Source organism: Cydia fagiglandana, chromosome 4 (genome assembly GCF_963556715.1).
Source record: "Cydia fagiglandana chromosome 4, ilCydFagi1.1, whole genome shotgun sequence".
Taxonomy (NCBI): domain Eukaryota; kingdom Metazoa; phylum Arthropoda; class Insecta; order Lepidoptera; family Tortricidae; genus Cydia; species Cydia fagiglandana.
In genome coordinates, this window is record NC_085935.1 from 17,036,209 (window position 1) to 17,057,471 (window position 21,263).

General features: G+C 37.1%; 4 protein-coding genes across 5 annotated transcripts; 2 read left to right on the forward strand and 2 right to left on the reverse strand.

The window, feature by feature from the left end:
- Positions 1-404: 404 nt before the first annotated feature.
- On the forward strand, positions 405-2,728 carry LOC134663927 (asparagine synthetase domain-containing protein CG17486). The gene is made up of 8 exons (XM_063520469.1): positions 405-491; positions 566-826; positions 891-1,065; positions 1,143-1,351; positions 1,452-1,858; positions 1,959-2,130; positions 2,211-2,452; positions 2,526-2,728. The coding sequence occupies exons 1-8, from the start codon at positions 441-443 to the stop codon at positions 2,707-2,709; spliced, it is 1,701 nt and encodes a 566-aa protein (XP_063376539.1). The 5' UTR covers positions 405-440; the 3' UTR covers positions 2,710-2,728.
- Positions 2,729-2,741: 13 nt separating this feature from the next.
- Positions 2,742-4,040, reverse strand: LOC134663928 (zinc finger protein 22-like). Its single transcript, XM_063520470.1, has 2 exons — positions 3,861-4,040; positions 2,742-3,761 (listed from the first exon to the last, which is right to left on the reverse strand). Exons 1-2 carry the CDS (start codon positions 3,978-3,980, stop codon positions 2,880-2,882), a joined length of 1,002 nt encoding a protein of 333 aa, XP_063376540.1. The 5' UTR covers positions 3,981-4,040; the 3' UTR covers positions 2,742-2,879.
- A 587-nt stretch (positions 4,041-4,627) lies between these two features.
- On the forward strand, positions 4,628-9,638 carry LOC134663940 (arf-GAP domain and FG repeat-containing protein 1). 2 transcript variants are annotated; one of them, XR_010098190.1, is made up of 7 exons: positions 4,628-4,831; positions 4,926-5,423; positions 5,502-5,635; positions 5,780-5,845; positions 5,925-6,058; positions 7,066-7,212; positions 7,616-9,638. XR_010098190.1 is itself a non-coding variant. In XM_063520484.1 (6 exons), the coding sequence occupies exons 1-6, from the start codon at positions 4,668-4,670 to the stop codon at positions 7,114-7,116; spliced, it is 1,047 nt and encodes a 348-aa protein (XP_063376554.1). In that variant the 5' UTR covers positions 4,628-4,667; the 3' UTR covers positions 7,117-7,229. The 2 variants fall into 2 exon arrangements, 1 of the variants encoding a protein (XP_063376554.1); XM_063520484.1 differs by lacking the exon at positions 7,616-9,638 and having other exon boundaries at positions 7,066-7,229.
- On the reverse strand, positions 9,593-21,194 carry LOC134663933 (cell division cycle protein 23 homolog). The gene is made up of 7 exons (XM_063520476.1): positions 20,689-21,194; positions 19,856-20,204; positions 19,378-19,557; positions 17,843-18,007; positions 16,725-16,971; positions 16,052-16,238; positions 9,593-9,948 (listed from the first exon to the last, which is right to left on the reverse strand). The coding sequence occupies exons 1-7, from the start codon at positions 21,115-21,117 to the stop codon at positions 9,721-9,723; spliced, it is 1,785 nt and encodes a 594-aa protein (XP_063376546.1). The 5' UTR covers positions 21,118-21,194; the 3' UTR covers positions 9,593-9,720.
- Positions 21,195-21,263: the final 69 nt, after the last annotated feature.

Genomic DNA, 21,263 nt, shown 5'->3' on the forward strand with positions numbered 1-21,263 from the left:
TAATAACTGTTGGACTGCACACAGATTAGGCAGTACATAAATGAGATTCTATCTTGTTTGGTACTAAAATTACAGTTGTATTCGGCAGATTCTTAACTAGTTTTAGCAGTTTTGTCAATCGCAGTAACTTTTTAGTATCTGAGACATAAAATCAAAGTGTTTTTTAAAAAGAAAAGTAGTGCCTGCGCTAAATCAGAGGATTGAGTTGACGAGCCGACACCACCACCAGGCTCCGTTTAGTAAGCCGTGGTAAAAAACCGGAACAAAAGGGATTCAAGTATCATGACCTTTAGTATCGTACTATAATCACGTGACCAGTGTTGTCAGTATAGCAAAAACCATAAAATAGCACTGGCGCGCCCTCAAATCCCACGACTCTTCTCTTTCCGCACAGACTCTATTTGTTAAATATTTGTTCTAAGTATATAAATGTTGTTATAATGTGTGGAATAATTTGTGAAATCTGTTACTCAAGTTCTGTTACGCCTAAGGTAACTCAGATCGCTACAATTTAAATTTAGGCATTGCAGGTTAGCGCCAATTTCAAACATTTATTTATTTTAAGGTTTACAATGATCGTACTATTCTGCAACGTATTAAGAATAGAGGTCCAGACTGTTTCAATACCTCAGAAATAAATTCCGATGGCGGTATTAGGATATTTTTCTGTGGGGCAGTGCTGTGGATGCAGGGCCAAGAGCTAACACCACAGCCTGTAGAAAGTGATGTTGGAATTCTGCTTTATAATGGAGATATTTTTGACGAATCTTGGAATGAAAGTGTCTCTGATACGATGACTATAATGAACAAGATTGCTCCAAAAACAGTAAGTTATTTTAATGAAATAAATGTTTGGTAAACATTTGCTTAAACATAAACTTTTTTTTCAGGAAACTTCTGCAAAAGAACATATTATTGCACAGTTAAAATTGCTCAAAGGGCCCTTTAGTATTATTTACTATGATAAACTTATGCAAGATCTATATTTTACTCGTGATCACATTGGCAGGAACAGTCTGCTGTTCCATAAAATGGATAATTATATAGCAATCAGTAATGTCTTAGGTGAGCTAAAAATACTTCTAGATGTTGCGCCATAAATATATCTTTAATTCTATACATAATAAATTTACAATTTTTAGATAGAAGATACAATTGTGTAGAAGTTCCAGCAACACATATTTACTGTTTAAATATTAAAACTAATAAAGTAACATTACACTCATGGGCTAGTAATGAAACAGAAAATTATTTTATTGAAGATTTATATGAGACCTTCCAGAAACAACAAAATTTACCTGATGAGGATTTCAAAGTTGCATCTGAAACTCCAAGAGAGCTCTGGATTGAGGTGGGTGATGTAGCATTCACTTATAAATATACATTAATTGCAAATAATCAATGAATTGTCATTAAAAAATTCATATAAAATAGTGTGTTAACCTTTTCAGGATGATCTGATCGAGTTTCTTAGAGCTACATCCAAAAACAATGATGGGCATATGAAAATGATGGAGATACTTTTGAGCCATCCAACTATTATAACCACTGTTAGAAGATTGACTGAACTTCTACAAAAAAGTGTAAAAATCAGATTGAAAAGGCAACCCAATAAATGTAAAAACTGTCTTATTTCTAGAGAGAACTCTTGTTCTCATTGTACAATCGGTGTCCTATTTTCAGGAGGTTTAGACTGTACTATTCTTGCATATCTGGCTCATAGATATGTATCTGAAGAACAAAGCATTGACCTTATAAATGTTGCATTCAAAAAAGATTCCATGGCATCATATGATGTGCCAGACAGATTGACAGGGAGACAGTCTTTTGAGGAATTGAAAACTCTATGTCCAACAAGGTGACTCATTTATAAAATTTTACTAACACTATTATGAATTTAATTACACTATTATGTAAGGTGTGTTCACTTCCTTGATTTTAATGATATTATCTTGCAGAAAATGGAATTTTATAGAAGTTAATGTTCCCAAAGAAGAACTAGAGGAGTTTCAAATTAAAACAATTGCTGATCTAGTGTTCCCAAGGAAAACTATTTTAGATGAAAGCTTAGGATCAGCTTTGTGGTTTGCCTCTCGTGGACAAGTTGAGGATAGTACTTCATCTTGCAGGGTATAATGAACTCTATTTGTGAACAATAAAACACATTGTAGGGTAGATAACTTTTTTTATTATAGCAATTGTGTTTACAGGTGTTGTTATTAGGTTCAGGTGCTGATGAATTATTTGGGGGATATAAAAGGCACTATAATGCATTTAAGAGACATTCCTGGCGAGGGCTTAGTGAGGAACTTCTATTGGACTGGAAGAGGATATCTTTTAGAAACCTGGCGCGAGATAACAGAGTGATATGTGACCACGGGAGACAACCCAGGATGCCGTACCTGGATGAGGAGTTCACAGATTATGTTTTGAATTTAAAACCCTGGCTGAAGTAAGATTTTAATTTACTGTTATAAATAATTTAATAAATTAACACACAAATTAATTCTTGTTTTCTTTTCTAGGTGTTTCCCTAGTGATGATTTTGGTCCTGGCATTGGAGACAAACTAATGTTGCGCCTTGTTGCCTTTAATTTGGGTTTAAGAAATGTTGTCACCCTTCCCAAAAGAGCTCTACAATTTGGATCAAGAATAGCCAATAAAAAAGAAAAAGGCAGTGATTTGTCAAGTAGGTTCTTGAACACTTGAAATAAATACTTCTTCTGTATTTGAAGCCCTTATTTAACACCCATGACCCTAATTCATAAATACTCAGTAGGTACATGTTGCATCAACACAGCCAGTTAACCCTTCATCAAGACCCAAGACAATTTAATAAACAACTGTTAGACCACAAACTTGGCATGTCCTGTCATGTCTCATTTGATAATAGTGTTTTCTCTTTTACAATGTGTTTTGTAATGTTTCCTAAGGCCACTGTGTGAAGTGTAGCTCTTGTCACAAACATTACAGCTGTATGGTTTCGCACCGGTGTGTGTTCGCAAGTGGCTATGTACATCACCAGAGCGCTTGAACCTGCGGTCACATCTGGGACAAGCATAATTCTTATCATCACTATGAATTCTCATATGTCTGATTAAATCTTGCCGTTTTGTAAAGGACCTTCCGCATACTTCACAAATGTATGGTTTGATACCCAGATGGATTCTCATATGAACAACCTTATGTTCCTCTCTAGTGAATGTTTTTGAACAAAGTTTACATGAAAATTGTTTGATACCAGAGTGTGTAGCAATGTGCTTTCCTAATACTGATTTGTTTTTTAATATACGCCCACAAATCTCACATTGATAAATTTTTGGTTGAGTTGACTCTTTTGTCCTCAATTTTCTAGACTGCTTTTTAAGATTTATTTTCTTATCGTCATGTTGTTGCAAGTTGTTCAAGATTCCTGATGTGTGATCATTTTCTTCTGCCTTGCCAGGTACTTGGTTATTAAAGTAATCCACATAAAATGCTGAGTCGGCGTCATCTGACAGCCATGAATCAAATGTGTCCTTCAACTCGCTATCCATTTTGTTAAAAATATCACATTCTATTTTAATATCCATCTTGATATTGTCCAGATCAGTGTCATCCAAAGTTAGTTTGCTTGGTGAATACTGACAGTTCTTAGCTAGTTTCTCTTTTCTTAACTTAGAATCAATAAATAAACATTTTTGCTTGAAATCATAAAATGTTTTTACATTATTTTCGCAAATTTTGCAAATGGCTGCAGGTAATCCGTCACCAATACCAATCTGTAAGACAGATTTAAATATTATAGGCATCAAATTATAATCTGCGCGATGAATTTTTTAATTCCTAAAATGTAACTTCTCTTTCCAATGCTTACTTACCTTTAAATCAATACATGCACTGATTTTTTTATCAAGTGTAAGATCACCATCCATTGAAAATAAATTGATCATTGCCTCTGTATTCATGCATAGCCTGCACGTTTTTTCATTTATGAACATTTTTGATAAACAAAAATTAGTTCGAAGAATTGAAGATCTTTCGTAAATAATACAATCAAACGTAAACAATACAATACTGCGTTCGAGTACCTACTACTATTAAGATATTTTCGTACCACCGCCTTTGAACAATAAACTTATAAAACTAACTACACATCAATATTTCTAATTCAAAATAGAAGGTAATTACTATTACTCAATTTAGGTTGATTCTTAATAAATAAAACAATAAAAGTCCGTGGAATATTTTGTCTAGTGGCAAAAACTAATATTATTTGAACGCAAGTTGTCATTGTCAAATCAATGAGATAAAGTCAGAGGGGCTACCGCGAAAACCGAAATTCGCAAATTACGGGGATCTTTCTCTTTTACTCAAATGAAGGCGTAATTAGAGTGACAGAGAAAAATCCCCCCATGTGCCACAAAGACGGAAGATGCGACGATTCGCGGCTTCGCGCAGTGATTCGCGCATAGAATATTTCGGTGGATTCGCGCACGAGTGTCGAGCGGGCTTTAGAGGGAGGAAGCGATATTGCTGTCTCATTCCGCCGTTGGTCGAATATGTCCTTATGTTGGTACTAAGAGTTTGTTTTAGTACTTTTAGTTACATATGCTGTGGTTCGGGGTGCAAGGGCGGAACTTGCGATTTGGCATTTCTTATTATTTTTTAGTCTGTCTATTACAAAAATGGCTGCAAACCGTCGCAAGCAAGACGACAAGAATTTAGAAATTTTACGTGAACTTATATCTATTAATGGAAACAAATATTGTTTAGATTGCAACCAAAGAGGACCTACGTATGTTAATGTTACAATCGGTTCGTTCGTTTGTTCAAAATGTTCGGGAATGCTGTAAGTATTTATTTTGTGCGTTATTGTGTTGTTGCTTTTGTGCTAGAAATTAGATCAACAAACAGATAATTTGAACTGCACGATTTATTTGCAGACGTGGTCTGACGCCTCCCCATCGAGTAAAGTCGATCTCAATGGCCACATTTACCCCGGAAGAGATAGAATTTATAAAAGTGAGAGGAAATGATTACTGTAGGCGCGTTTGGTTAGGCCTGTACGAGGGTGAAAGTGTGAACTTTACTGATGAACAAAGTGTGAAAGATTTTATGTCGGACAAATACGAGAAGAAACGTTACTATCTCGAGCAGCCGCTGAATAATACTGTTACGAACGGAAGTTTATCATCGAAGAGTAAGTCAAAAGCCAAAAGCGGAAGTGCTGCAGCGAGCTCATCACAGCTGATATCAATAGCGAGCCCAGCGCCGAAGTCGACAGTTAACAATAACACGCTCGGGAATGCGCCCAAACTGGGAAATAGCTTTTTCTGTGGAGGTAATGATGTCAGCATGAAGATAGCTCGGCCGGTGCACAGCATACCCCAGCCCAACCCGCTCGCGGCGCCGCCCGTCGTCGCCCCTGCTCCAGTACCTGAGTAAGTAATATTCTTACGGCTTTGTAAAATATTCTCATTTTCTGTGCACTTGGTTTAATGCTTAAATTTTTGTTACAGTTTTCCTGTTGACTTTTCAACTGCAAATATTTATAACAGTAGCCAGTTTAATAATAATGTAAACAACAATTATGTGCCGGCCCCATCCACCACTACAGGTTTTGCAGCTTTCACTCCTCCATCATCTACTGCTAGTGAGTAGTCCAATTGCTATTTTTAACATAAGCTAGCTTACTTAATGGTGAAGCAACCCAAAATGATCTCAGTATTATATTTATTGCTACTCTAAATAAATTTTCTTTGATCCATATAAATAAAATAATCAATGACTTTTCCAGATGATCGCTATGCAGCATTAGCAGATTTAGATCATGCATTGAGACAGCAAAACATGAAGTCAATGGGTAAGTATAATGATGGTAAAAATATTGTGTGGATATTAATATTTTGAGATGTTTTCTCTGATCCATTTGTATTTTGCAGAGGAAGGTAACAATATAAATAGCAAAAATCCGTTCCAAAGTGCGCCAACCAATGACTTCTTCGGCAGTAAAAACCCTTTCTTCAATGGGAGTTGGAGCGCTACTCCGGCGCCTGTGCCTGTTAATCCTTTCATGGTAAGTCAATAGTAGTATATGGTTAATTTTAAGTGGTATTCAATATTTTCTCACTTCTTTTTTCTATGGTTATAACTTTAGGCCCTAAAGTTTAGGGACTTTAAGGAAGGAAGGAATAAAATACTTAAACCATAATGAAATATTGGTATCAACATAGGGTATTTGGTATACATAAACAAAGTTAATTTGAATTTTGATACTTCATTTAAATTTGTGAAAGATTTATTTCTGGTATAAAGTTGGTGTATATTCTGGTAACATTCAGCACAGCTTTAAGGGCTAAGTTGCACTTAAGTTTAAGGAACAAAAGGACATTGTTACCAAACCCATATCATAATTAAGATGATAACATTATTTATGTCATTGTTTATTATAGTGAGTTCATCATTCTGCTTTGTGTTCTTATTTTAGATCATTGATAATATTGTTAAAGAAAATATACTTTATTATGAGCAAATAATATAATGATCCTACAAGAAATAATTAATCAATTTAATTGGCAGGGACATGAAGATATAATTATGTGACGTTATCTATGAAAAGGGACCTTATTGTCGATGGCGCTTACGCGATTATTAACGATGCTTTGATATAAACATAATGCCGCGCGACGTTGTGCAGCGTAAGCGCCATCGACAATAAGGTCCCTTTTCATAGAGAATGCCCCATATTATGGGCATTTACAAAATGATGAATGTATATCATGTTGCTATTACAAAAGTGTAGAATACTTTACATGCCTTATCATTTGGAGGAAGTTGTAGTATTTTTGCATAACAGTTCACAGAACTTCTTATCAGTCACATTAATTTTGCAGTTCTATTTTTGAGTACATTCCAATGACTAATCATAATAATGTTCGTTTTCCTTGAGAATCATGGTTATTTGGGGTTTCAAAATAAATTAATTTGTGTTTGTCCTCAGTGGCTTGAGTCACACACTGCTTATGGGATTTTGGGATTTATCACGGATTAATCCTACTTTAAGTATTTTTTTTTATTTTACAGCCTTCTTCTAACACTGGGAACTATGTTAATTCGAAGAATCCTTTTCTTTGAAGAGGTGGTCCATGTTTTGGAGACGAAAGAACAAATGTATGCAACAAAAAGCACAAAATTAGCTACAAATTTACTATAGTATACATTTTTAAATAAGTATATTATGCTGATTTAAACTTTCACGATTATTAAACATTATCAAACTGCACAACGGGACTTAATAACATTGCAATTTTAATCGGGACGAGGGTTTTAAGATCTCATCCACATGGAATCCAGTCATTAGTAAATGTAAGCGGAAACGAATATCGACAGTCGATAAATCGAATATCGTTAGTGTTGTGTGTCGACAGAGTGACATCCCTAGTGCGCAAAACGTTCAAACTGATAAACAAGACCAAGTGCGGGTAGTTCGAAAAACTCGCGCGGCTAGAAGATGTTGATGTCAACTTGAGCCAGTCTTCTCCGAGACCACGGGGACAACGCCGTCCTCGAAACGTCGGAGGTAAATCTTAAAACTTAAATACGCGATTAAGTCCCGTTGTGCAGTTTGATAAAGTATATTATGTTTTTACAAATTTCTCGGTGATATTATATTGGCATTACAACTATTTATCAGTCTTAGATTAATGTGCTTAATTTTAGCAACGGATGTGCCTCTTTATGCCTTAACAAGATGTAAATTTCTCAGTATATATTAGGCAAGTCAATGTTGTGAAAGTATTGTATTAGTATGTCTGGTTTAGTTTAAATCAATCAATCAGGAAATCTGAGTGTGAGCATGTTGCAAGGCAACTTGCTGTGTCCAATTTATTCAATTTAAATTGTCCATTATGTGGTTAGGAACTGCTCAGTAGGGCCTTATTAGGATTGACTGGGGCTAGTTTTTGTAGGTTGGGACAATTATGTACCTATGTATAATATGTATATTGTATACGATGACGTAATTCGCGACGCTCTGATGATCTTATCACACCCAACTTGCAGTTTTCGTGCTTTAATCGTTTTCTCAGCAAATATTTGAGATATATTGCAATTATTGTACCTAAAGTTATCGAGCATATACTAGGTATTAAAAGGAATATTTCTTTTAATTATATGGGATATCCGATTAATTTGAAAACAATTTTGTGGGATTTTTTTTGAGACAACCCCATTGCGGTTATTCTGAGAAATAAGTAATATAAGTAGATGTATAATATGAATAATAAACATAAATAAATGAGGCAGAGACCATTCCACATGAGGAGGAATTTCCTTAAATTAACTGACAATCGTATTGTTTGTATGCACTTACACAATCGGTAAAAACGTAACGATTGGATGATTATTTCATCCACACATAATATAAATGCCAATCTAGTCAGATTATGAATGAAATTGTGTTCTGATAACTGTTTGAAGCAGCCGAGTCATAATAGATACGTTGGCGTGAATATCAGTGTGTTAAAATTAGCAGTTTATAATAACGTAACTTTACTGTGGCATAATCGCTTATTATTTCATTATAGAATAAAGATAAAGGTATCTAGGATACTTATTTCCAGCCATTGCATCATATTACCAATAATGCAGTAAATTAGTGAGACTACAAAACGAGATTAGTATTTAGATTAGGCAACCAGCTGTGTGTGATGAGTCATCGGGCGCGCGGTGCGGCCTTATTTTCATAGTCATGCCCGCCATGAGGAAGCGAACTTAGTACCTAAATGTTACTGTTTCCATCCAATTCAACGCATCTACACATGTTTATCCTAGGGGTGATATTAATTAAGAATACGTAGCCGAGAAGTAGGAAGCGACCAAACATTTCCACACAAAGTATTTTAGTCATGTAAAGCTTTTATCTGGATGGATTGTTTATTTACACATCATTATGAAGTTTTAGAGGCTTAACATTGTTATTATTTTTTATCAATTTGTTTCCTGATTAATGTCTACGTGTTTATTATCATGAATTGTTTTATATCCGACTATGCCATCTTATCTAGAATTATATAATTATATATTTCTATCGTATATCAAGTATTGATTACTTTTACTGGTTAAAAAAACCATGACAAAAGTAGGATATGTGTTTTTATAAGAATCATTTTTATGTCGTATGATTTGATTTCATTTATGAATTTATTGTATGTTTGGTACTTGACGCCTAATCATATAAGTACCAGCTTCAATAGTTATAGCTCACATCACATCTAATCATAATTTGTTTCGTCTAATACATATCTGAAGCCGGCTATCCATCAACAGACTATATAGTGGAAGTTAATTGTAATAGGTATTATGTATTTACATGTATCTACTATGATCAGTTAAACTGATAAGTGAAGCTTATAGCTGTACATTTACATTTAGCCGGCGTAAACAAGCTCTCAAATCATGTGCTTGATCTGGTCTGTGATTTAAATCAGTAACTTTTTTAGTAATCCTAATCATTTAATTGCGAACAATCTTTACTTATCAATGCACTATTATTTATTAATTAGTTATTAAATTAACGTATTGTTTTTTATTTGAGCACCAAGATCTGTTATGTTGTATTAATGGTGTAAAAAATAAACACTTATTTTTTTTAACAAGGATATTTTTTATTCAATCCAATTTGTCTTAAACATTATCAGTCTATTTACTTTATCGGGTAGCTGTGAGGATGGTTGTCGGTCACATTTTATATTTGGTGTTCCGGCGTGTGAACATGGGCGTGGAGAAGTTGTCCGGGGTGACGTTGGGGCTGGGCAGCGGCGTCTTGTCGGCCGCGGGCACGGACACAGTGGACGCGTTCTTGATGGCCTCTGGCAGCTCCTCGTGCGAGCAGTGCGGCTGCGACGATGACGCTGCCAGCCTTTTTTCCGATATTGTTTTTAATAAGTTTTTACCAGCTTCTTTAGTCTGGAACAAAAAAAGTTATTCTTAGATAAATAACGTAAGTGATCGGTCGTCCTTAGTTGACTTTGTGTTGCGTCTGATAACGTTCGATGCGAGCGTAGGCGCATCGGATTTGCATGACAGGGACTTAGCATATCTCAAAAAGATACATGTGATAGCAATGCATTGGACGGAAGTTACCATGGTTACCAGTACAATTTGACACTGGGTTGACGCTTAAACCTCTTAACCCCGGGTTAGTGGGATAGTGCAAGTGAGCCTAAATGTATTAAATTATTGTACTTAACACATTTAATAAATTATTATTCTATTTTTAACCTTCCTTCCTTCCAACCTTCCAGGTTGTAACAATCTATAATAGTAGGAGATCCCCCATATATATATATATATATGGGACCTTCACCAATTTGTCTGACGGATGAAACTATGAAAATATTTTAGGAAATAATCGCCTCGAAAGAAACTAAATGTACGTGAGGATTTTTTTTTTCGTGGCAACCCTATGATGTGCGATGTTGTTGGAAAGGTCTCTCAAAATGAATAGGGGTTGTAGAGAACATTTTTTGATAAAGTGAATATTTTTGGAAATAATCGCTTTGAAAGAAACAAATTGTGTGTGACAATTTTTTAATCGTTTCAACTTTATAGTGTGGGGTGTCGTTGGATAGGCCTTTCAAAATAAATAGGGGTCTCTAAACATCATTTCTTGATAAAGTGAATCATTTCGGAAATAATCGTTTAGAAAGAAAAAAACCGGGCAAGTGCGAGTCGGACTCGCGCACGAAGGGTTCAGTACCATAATGCAAAAAAAAAAACAAAAAAAAAGCAAAAAAAAATCGGTCACCCATCCAAGTACTGACCCCTCCCGACGTTGCTTAACTTTGGTCAAAAATCACGTTTGTTGTATGGGAGCCCCATTTAAATCTTTATTTTATTCTGTTTTTAGTATTTGTTGTTATAGCGGCAACAGAAATACATCATGTGTGAAAATTCAACTGTCTAGCTATCACGGTTCGTGAGATACAGCCTGGTGACAGACGGACGGACGGACGGACGGACAGCGAAGTCTTAGTAATAGGGTCCCGTTTTACCCTTTGGGTACGGAACCCTAAAAATGATGCCACGTACGGTTCGCACCTGGATTTCTTCGACCTGAAATGAAAAGAGAAAAAACCGGGCAAGTGCGAGTCGGACTCGCGCACGAAGGGTTCCGTACCATAATGCAAAAAAAATAATTTGGCCAAGCCCGAGATAGCTGGAGGCATTTAGTGTTCCGTACGGCTACCATCAGTTTGGCATTGACATAAACGATATCGTGAACGTAATTTACTTCCTATAGGTATATCTCTTTCGCACTAATATGTCAGTACGAGCGAGATGCATAGAAAGTAAATTACGTTCACGCCCACGGTAGCGTTTATGTCAATGCCAAACTGATGGTAGCCGTACCGCTCGCATCGTTACATTTTACAGAGGTTGTTTGCCTGTTTTTAGGATACCGTATTCAACTACACACAAAGAATAATAGTACAAAGTGTCTAAGTGCGAAGGCCGAAGGCCGAGCTTTAGCAAAATGTCATCGCTTTAGCACAGAGCAATAGTACAAGTGTCTAAATGCGAAAGCCGAAGGCCGAGCTCCGCGTAGGGCCGAAGGCCCGAAGCGTCCAGGATGTTAGTACTTAAACACAGAACAATAGTATAAGTATCTAAATGCGAAGGCCGAAGCCCGAGCTCCGCGTAGAGCCGAAGGCCCGAAGCGTCCAGGCTGTCAGTTCTGTGTTTAACCACTGACATCTTGCAGGCTTCGGGCCTCCGGCCTTCGCATTTAGACATTTGTATTAATTACCTGTGTTTAGAACTGACCTCCTGGATGCTTCGGGCTTTCGGGCCAATGCGACTTCAGCCTTTGGATCTTGCGACTTAGACACTTGTACTTAAAAATACTTGGAAAAGTTACGGGAGGCGCGCGTCTGTCGGACGCTTCGGATCTTCGAATCGCTCCTTCGGCCTTTGCATTTAGTTAGATTCTTGTACTATTGCTTTGTGTTTGAATACCGAAGTCGAGCATCTCGCGAATGCTTGATGTATTATAATAATTTAGAGTAAGGCCAAGCGCGCACCACGATTTTTTGTCCTGCGATAATTTTGTCGCAGAAATGCAACGTATGTGTTTATATGTTAGTGCGCGCATATGCGACAAAAAAATCGCTGCGATTTTAAAATTGTGATTTGTCACATTTTTCCGCGATTGTCGCAAAGTGAATTGCAGCATGCGGAGTGGTATGGCCCCGCGCGCACTATGATAATAAAATCGCACCCCGGCCGGACCTCAGTCGACATTTCGCTCTCCAAACCCCAACATCTCGGCACCTGCATCTCCAATGGAGTCTCAAAATGAGACGCTAGATGTTGACCATTTAATTATGGAAATAGACTCCCCGTCTTTAATTCACCTTTGTGTTATAAATGCTCAAAGTCATACAGCAATCGCATATTAAAGACACGTTTCATGACAAGCGACTGGTACGAAATCCATGTTGAGAATGAACAAATCGTCGAGTTTTTCATCGCAGTGCGCGCAGTGAATTTTCTGCGATATATTACAGCGCGATTCTAAAATCGTGTCGCAAAAATTAAAATCGTGGTGCGCGCTTGGCCTATAATACCTTACATGTATACTCCTTCAATTTGAATTTAGAACTCATTACCTTAAATGTATACTCCTTCAATTTGAATTTAGAACTCATTATTTTTTTATGCCATATATATAGACTTTAATATTATTTTCTCAAAAATGGACGGCAAAGTCGAGTTTGCCGTCTAAAAAATAGGTCGCGAAGCGCGGAGTTTATGGTCAGTCAAAAATTAAAAAGTTAAAAACATTGCAGTCTCGATTTTAGGACTGCAATGTTGCATACAAATTCCATTATTTGTCGAGTTCCAATCTTTTTAAAAGTTGAAATGGCCATATCAAATGAAGGCACAGGCCCATTAAACAGCCAAACAGATGATTAGTACCGCGACTATTTAGCTGTCTCAAATAGGTTGGCGTATTTTCGGCAGAAAAATACACTTCTATTTTTTTATTAAAAAAAATAAAAGGCGGCAAGGGCTTTGTTCTGTGAAAATATATACGTAAGAATGTTGCTTTTGTAAAATATTTCTATGATATTTATATTTCGTGCACCATTTTTGAGAAAAGCACTATATATGACTCGGCTGGAAGGCTACTTGCTGGCTTCGGATTCAATTAAACGGACTCCCAAGGTCGTCCGTTTAAAACGAATCCTCAGCCTGCAAGTAGCTACTTCCGAGCCTCGACAATAATGTACTATTAGAACTGCTAAAAAACAAGATCGGCTTACTTTAAATATTTCGTCAATTTTACCTTTGTTTCTAAAAACTGTGATATTTAACTGTCATATACTATTAATGTCTTCCAAAATGATTTTCTCGTAACAGGACTGAGGGGCTACCGCGAAAACCGAAATTCGCAATTTGCGGGGGTCTTTCTCTTTTACTCCAATGAAGGCGTAATTAGAGTGACAGAGAAAAATGCTCGCAATTTGCGACCTTCTATTTTCGCGGTTATAGCCCTGAATCTTGTTGCTCACCGATGCGTTCAAAAATATACATAAGTACTGAATATAATTAATAGATATTATAATTATACAATTAATACAGAAATGTAATGGTACTTAATGAAAAGGAATATTGTGTATATTGTTTCGACGAATCAGATACTCTCAATAAAATCTATACATGAGGCCAAAGCTGTTCATAAATATTAAATGACTGTATTATCTCTATACGCCTTACTAACTCTATGTGTCCTATTGTGGAAAAAAAAAACACAACGACAGTCAAGAACGGAATTCTTAATTGGAATTTTTCAGATTTTTGAGATGCCTAGTCCATTGGTTGGAAAGCCCGTTCGAAATTGAAACTTATATGCAATATAATAAGGTCGTATTTTGTAGATGTCTCTCATACTTATAGTAGGCTATTGAGATAAAATTAAATATCCCACAAAAATAAGCAAGCAGGATTAAACTTTGTGTCAAAGACATAAGTCATAAATTTCAATGCCAAAGTTTTAACTAAGGATGTTTCTCGCTAAATATGAATTGACCAGTGTAAGCATCAGTTAGCTAGCCCTAAGCAACCAAAGGTCAAGCTGCAGTTGAAAAACTAATAAAGTTTAAGTTAAGCTGATAATTTTCCCGCCGTCTCCATGCTTCTTTAAGTTGGGTATTGACTGGTCAGCTGCCTGTTAGCTATAGTTTTCGCTAAAATCGCCAGGACAGAGGTGAAAATTTTTGTATGAAAACTTGCAACTTTAAATGCATTTTTTGACGAAACTATTGCAGTCTAAAATGAAGTCAAAATCAGTCCATCGACTCAATTTTTTGCAAGCTTTCTAATGGTACCCCACACGATTCTTACAAATGAAAAAAGTTTCAGCCTACCCCTCTCAACCCCCTAAATTTCCCCCTTTAATAAGAAATAAGCAGTTTTGACTTATTTACAATATGAGTGGTGGTAATTGCTATAACTGTTCCAAATTTTAGGTATCTATGTCAAGCGGTCTCTGAGAAAAACGTATTTAACTGATTTGCAAGACCGAAGTGATCCCATAAGTGTTCCGTAAACAAAGTTTTGTACGGAACACTAAAAAAAAAAGCAAAAAGAAAACGGTCACCCATCCAAGTACTGACCCCTCCCGACGTTGCTTAACTTTGGTAAAAAATCACGTTTGTTGTATGGGAGCCCCATTTAAATCTTTATTTTATTCTGTTTTTAGTATTTGTTGTTATAGCGGCAACAGAAATACATCATCTGTGAAAATTTCAACTGTCTAGCTATCACGGTTCGTGAGATACAGCCTGGTGACAGACGGACGGACGGACGGACGGACGGACGGACAGCGAAGTCTTAGTAATAGGGTCCCGTTTTACCCTTTGGGTACGGAACCCTAAAAACAAGATTTTTCCTTCTAACTTTTGAACCATCTGTCCAAAAAATTTGAAAAAAATCGTAAAAATAGTGCTTATAAAACTCAATCAAATAAAATTAAAACAAACTTGATCAGTTAAGCCGTTTATGAGTTATCGCTAAAAGTCTTCCCTTCTTATTTTAATTAAAAGCCTGGCAACCCTTATTTGTGACCGGATTTTCGCAGGCAACCCTATACCATTGTATTTACAATAAAATTACCATCATTTTGATGTATAATTCAAGCGTCAGACAGATGAGTGCAATTATCGATATAAAATCACCTCTTTAAACACGGCAACCACATAATAGTGACCAGAAAAAGATAGGCAACCTAGTTGATTTATATTGTACAAGTTGTATACTTTCCATTGAAACTTATTTCGTTCGTCAGACAAATCGGTGAAATTTGGCGAAAAAAAAATTATTTCAAAAATTTATTCAAAATAGCCTTGACCATATTTCTTTAGGCAACCCTATTTATTTATGTTCTGGAACATATTTTCTTTCATAGTTTCATCCGTCAGACAGATTGGTGAACGTCGACCATAGAAACGGGATCGTGGTATCTTAGACCATAAGAAATCCCGACAAATCCAAATATATTTATGTAGAGCATATGAAGAGTACCTAGGCATGCTCCATCCTAGACTTGCATCGGCCCTTACCATGAGGTGAGATTGTGGTTAAATTCTTACATTTCCCGGAAGAGCAATCTAATTTGAACCTTAAATCGGAGTGCTAAGGTTGAAATTCGATTCGATGAATCGTACCTGCAAAAGGGGTCCATATTGGGTCGCATAATAATTGATTGTCCCAATGTAATGTTACGCATAAAACTCATTTCGCATAATTGTTATTGTGCTGGAAATATTAACATTTCTGAAAAATTATAACACAAACCTAACCTAACCTACCCTATTCTACACAACCTATGCAAAATATTTTCGAAAATACTTTCTGTTTCAGCTGGAGAAAAATTATGCGAAAAGAGATTGCGTAACATTACATTATTTACATTATGACAATCGATTATTATGCGACGAGATAGGATCCCCTGCAAAAGTGTTAATGGCCTCGAACATATTAGGCTTAGTAAATGATCACTTACAGTATCATGCTCCAAGCACTTGTAGGCGTAGTGCGCGGCGTGGTCGAGCAGCGAGAAGCGCAGGTAGTAGTGCGCGAGGTAGCGCATGGCGGGCGGCAGCTCCTTGCTGCCCGCGTTGGCGGGGTCCTGGCACGCCGCCGTGTACGCCGCCGCCGCGCTGTTCGGCATGTTCGACTTCTCGTACAGTCTGCAACATTTACTTGTTATACTTAATTTGTCAGGCAAAAACGGATCTTAAGGTTTTAAAGTTAGAATTGAATTTGGATTCTCTTTGCTGTCTATAGGTGTTCTGTAGACAGCAAAGATGTGTCTGTGTGTGTAAACGAGGTGTTAACCCTTCGTACTCTGTGCGGGGTCGAAAATCGAGGGTTCAAACCTCAGTGGTGCCGCATAGAGTAGAAAAATGCAAACGGATGGCCAAAAATTCGGTCAAGATCCTTATTATCAATGTTAAGGATCATTATCAATTATCATACACTGACGAGAGGTTAATGTAAATTTGGATATAATTGTATAGGTGCGTAAGAAGGCCGGCGCGATTAATAAATATCACTCATCGCTTTGAATGTGAACGACAGATAAATTGGCCTTGAGCGGTGAAATTAAAGCCTTTTGACAACTGTCAATGATTTATCAGTTGGTCGTAGATATCATTTAGCATGTCTATACTTACTTTGCTAATTTAAATAGCGCCATCCCTTCAATATCGCCCGTACTATGAGCTTTATAATAACATTTTAAAGCATTAGGTATCTTGTCCATCTTCTCATACGCTTCCCCGAGAGAGACCAGCATTCTTGAATCGTCCGGTTTTAATTGCGCCGCCCTTGAGTAGTAATAGATGCAGTAACCATTCAAGCCGAGTATTTCGTAAGCCTGGCCGAGACCGTTCCAAGCGCGATAATCATTGCGATCCACATCTGAAATGATATGGCCTAGTTTAGCTTCAATTTACGAGAACAGAACCTTATTTATAACTCGATAGCTGTGTAAATTGGGAACCAATTTGAATGCAAGCTTAATACGGACGGTGATAATTTGTATCATATGTGCTTGTATTAAACATAACAAATTACATACAACACAGTCATAGATAGACACAAGAATGCATTGAAACATCCTAATTAGTTATACATATATACAACAAATATAGATACGTATCTACTAGTACTACATACAAATCATTAAGAGAACCAAAACAAATTGTTGACTCATGCATTGCGCTACGGAACTCCATATTTAATTACTAGATAATCATTATCATAACTTTGCTCATGATTATTAATGTGTTATTAGCTAACTGCGCTTCTGAATTTAGTAATGAGATAATTAAGTAATTCAACAGAGATTAAATGAGGATAATTGGGGCATTCTCTATGATAAGGGACCTTATTGTCGATGGCGCTTACGCTGCACAACGTCGCGCGGCATTATGTTTATATCGAAGCATCGTTAATAATCGCGTAAGCGCCATCGATAATAAGGTCCCTTTTCATAGATAACGTCACAATTGGTATTTATCAACAAAAGTACCTATATGTATATTTAATTCGAATGATTTAAAATAACGGCTTGACGTATTTAAACATTTGTCCATTTTTAATATATTAATAATTGAAGATGGGTTACTGTGAACTAATCTTTACTTGCTCGTTCTTCCACCACACACATGAAGGCATTATGATATCTGAAGTCCTACATAGAATGGACATTTATCAGATGATATGACTATGTGCCTTGAAAGGGTTAAAGTAGCATATCAAGCATAATGAAAACATTGGACATATTTACCAATGGCCTGCCTGTAGCACTGAATAGCTGCATTAGAGTTCTGCAGCTCTATGAACTCGTGCCCCATGAGTATCCACGCGGACAGGTATTGGGGGTCCAGTGATAAGGCTCTCTGGAAGTAGATCACTGCCTTTTGGTGTTCGCTCCGCAAACTGTAGTAGTTTCCTGGAATACAATCGTGATCTGTACGTTTTCATATCGCACAGTAGCCGCAGTTCAAGTAGGACATCGCTATAGCTATATTAGCTATAGATCCATAGGTACAATAGGTAGAACGCGTTAGTGTGATAACCGCGTGAACTAATAAAGATTATTATGAAATTAGAAAGAGGCGAGTTTTTGACGCAGTCTAGCAATAAAATCAGGTAATCTCTGTCTGGGACGAGGTCATGAGATGTAAGTATTCTCTCGATTAAAAATGGAAACTTAATCGTACCTAAGTGTGACGCAATCTAGTTCAATAGGAGAGGTGACAGTCTGGTGTTATCCGGGGTTACGCATTTGACCCTGGACTCAATTATGATCTCATGTTATCAGATGTAATTGGTTCAGAATCAATAAATACCTACATACGTCTGAAATAGATACGTCTAATTACGACCCCGACGAGACGATAGTTTAATTGGTGATATGCTTGTGCTGAGATGGGGCCATTTCGTGACACTTTATTTTTCACTATGTTTCATCTATGTATGTCTATTGTCTGTGTGTTTACGAATAAAAAACTATTCAATTCTATTCTATAACTAGGTTGCCCGGTTTATTCCGGCGGGCTGCCACTCAACACCTTCCTGACGGGTTATTCCCACTAGTTACCACCAAGTTCTTACCAGTGGTAACTACCTACTGGGGAAAAAAAATCCCACTAGTTACGAGTAACTCGGCTTGGTGGTAACTAGTGGGAATAACCTTCCTGATATACCCACTTAGCCCACGCCAAATTTGGTCTAGGCCCGCGTTTCGATTCTCGATAGGTACATTATTTACGTTAGGGTCAGAGGTCAAAGGGGGAAAGATAAGAAAAGGTTTAACTAGAACAAAAAGTGTTGGCAACATTGTTTATAAAATTGATGAAACAAAAATAAGGAGTGAGAACTCGAAAATATTCAAAACAAAAACTAGAAATAAATTGAAATTACAAGCATTTATAACAAATGATACCCTATAAAATATGCCATACAACTACAGTAAGTCGTCTGTGGTTTGGACCTTGGACCTATTGCTGGAGTATGGTTTTTCAGCTAGGCTAGGGTTATAAAACTAGACAAAACTCGTATTATAAGGCAAAAAAATAGTTATTTACGATACAAGTGCGTAAAAGAGAAAACTCGAAACGAGTGGCGATAAATTAAAACACGACCGAAGGGAGTGTTTTAAATCGACACGAGTTGCGAATTATCTATTCGCACGTGTATCGTACAACGTTTTACAGTACATATGGCCCTTTAAACTTTTGACATCGCACGAAAAGTGCTATTTTACGCACTAGTGCGGAAAAATAGGACCATATGTACTGTAAAAAATTTATTACTTACCAATTACGCAGCAGGTCTCCACTCTGTACTTGTCGATGGAGACGGCGCGCTGCGCGAGGTGTGCCAGCTCCATGCGCCTCTCTTTCAGGTACAAAAGGTGAGAGTACACATCCCAGTTGTCCAGTCGGTAAGGGTCAATTTGGCATAGCTCTCGGAATAGGGCTAGGGATGAATCCACATCTGAAAGAGACAGCTAACTTAGGCTCATTCAAGACAATGATAGAACTTCATTATGAAGGATAGTTGGTATACTGAATTGTACAAACAAAACAGACTTTAATGGCAGGCAGAATATGATATTAAAAATAAGACTGGCACACTATAACGAGGCTCACGGCACAGTTATAACGCAGAAAGTTTATCGCCGCGTCATTGTTGAATTTATTTTTACTCTGTGGAAAGGGGAATAGTTAAAGGCTAACTACAACCTTATTTTTTGTCTACATAGTTTAGTACCTGAAACATTAAAATCTCTTACCTCTTCTATCATGATGAGCAATAGCCATCTGTGCTATAACATAAGTACTCTTATCAAAGCCTGCAGCTGCTAGTACCATGTACCCTTCTAGTGCCTGTTCTGACAGCTTCAGGTCCACAAAGGCATGTGCGGCAAAGAAATACATCATCCAATGCTTCGGTAACTGTAAGGAGTCCAATGCGTCATATTCATTAGCTAGGCCTGCTAACTCAACCCAGGCACACCAGAGGATGGGGACTGCAGAGACTGCGGCCTGCAGTGCTGTCACTGCCTGGCTCCGCAGATCTAGCTTCTTTAATACTACTCCTTGTAAGTACAGTAAATATCCATCTAGGTTGTTGCGGTTTGCCTGGAATAAAAGATAACCAAGTTGTTATTTTTTTTTCATATTGTTGTATTTATGTCACAGACTACATAGACCTGCATATGAGGCATTATCAATACCCTAGTTCACACTCGTAGTTGCAATCACAACTGTGCACAATGGTACTAAATACAATAAAATTTCCTTTGTACTTATATGAGTATAAGGTCACAAGGTGATGTCAGGATCTATATTTCAGACCACAGTGTTTCTAGCAAGTTCATCATAAAAAGTTTCTAGTTTCCATGAAGGAACAAACAAGTTGTGTATCTGGGACTAAAGTTTGATGATCATAACTTTTAAAAGTGTTGATTTAGCAAATGATGTTTCTTAAGCAGGATTTAGGGTTTAAAGATTAAGAGACTATGGCATATAATGATTTTTTTATAGGCGGTATATGGCTATTGATAGACGTAAATTTGGATCTAGCATGAGGTTAGACAATAATATAAATAAATGCCAAGCTTACCTTAAAAAAAGACAGCAGATCCAGCAACACCTGTGTGGATTCAGTGTTCTCAGCACCCGTGTCCGTCGCGTTATCCAGGCGCTTCTTCTCACTGGACATGTACTGCGCGTACCGGTGCAGGAACACGCACTTCTGACTCGTGCAGTTCTCTAAGAAGTGCGCCGCCCTGTCGTACTCTTGACAATCAAAATAACTTTTCGCTAGTAAATAAGATTCCTTCTCCTCCGCTATGATTCCATCATCATAACCCCCGGGTGGCTCTTCGATAGTAACTTTGTGATCTTTTAATGCAAAATTTAGTTCTGCGAGCCATTTAGTAGTCTGTGACAGACCCCTAGCTGAGCATTCACGTATTCCGTGTAATACATCTTTTCTGACCTGATCCAGGTCTATTGGGATATCTCCTTTAGGATTCATTGTTAGTGGCATGTTTATAATCTTGAGGAAACGCAAATATCCACAAACAATACAAATACATCAAGCACCGGCAATTAGAATTATTATGTCAGTGTCAACGTCAACGTCTTGAACATCCGTCAGATTGGTTTCGTTTTAGAAATGTTGAAAAAAAAGTT

What these genes read in the sequence shown, in the direction of transcription:
- LOC134663940 (XM_063520484.1), top strand. Translation starts at nt 4,668, where the DNA reads ATGGCTGCAAACCGTCGCAAGCAAGACGACAAGAATTTAGAAATTTTA. An exon ending in TCAAAATGTTCGGGAATGCT is followed by an intron (nt 4,832 to 4,925) that starts GTAAGTATTTAT and finishes ATTTATTTGCAG; the next exon opens with ACGTGGTCTGACGCCTCCCC. An exon ending in TGCCTGTTAATCCTTTCATG is followed by an intron (nt 6,059 to 7,065) that starts GTAAGTCAATAG and finishes TTTATTTTACAG; the next exon opens with CCTTCTTCTAACACTGGGAA.
- LOC134663927 (XM_063520469.1), top strand. Translation starts at nt 441, where the DNA reads ATGTGTGGAATAATTTGTGAAATCTGTTACTCAAGTTCTGTTACGCCT. An exon ending in CAAGTTCTGTTACGCCTAAG is followed by an intron (nt 492 to 565) that starts GTAACTCAGATC and finishes ATTTATTTTAAG; the next exon opens with GTTTACAATGATCGTACTAT. An exon ending in AAAACTCTATGTCCAACAAG is followed by an intron (nt 1,859 to 1,958) that starts GTGACTCATTTA and finishes ATTATCTTGCAG; the next exon opens with AAAATGGAATTTTATAGAAG.
- LOC134663928 (XM_063520470.1), bottom strand. Translation starts at nt 3,980, where the DNA reads ATGTTCATAAATGAAAAAACGTGCAGGCTATGCATGAATACAGAGGCA. An exon ending in GTGCATGTATTGATTTAAAG is followed by an intron (nt 3,762 to 3,860) that starts GTAAGTAAGCAT and finishes TCTGTCTTACAG; the next exon opens with ATTGGTATTGGTGACGGATT.
- LOC134663933 (XM_063520476.1), bottom strand. Translation starts at nt 21,117, where the DNA reads ATGCCACTAACAATGAATCCTAAAGGAGATATCCCAATAGACCTGGAT. An exon ending in TGCTCATCATGATAGAAGAG is followed by an intron (nt 19,558 to 19,855) that starts GTAAGAGATTTT and finishes TGTCTCTTTCAG; the next exon opens with ATGTGGATTCATCCCTAGCC. An exon ending in GTGCTACAGGCAGGCCATTG is followed by an intron (nt 16,972 to 17,842) that starts GTAAATATGTCC and finishes ATATCATTTCAG; the next exon opens with ATGTGGATCGCAATGATTAT.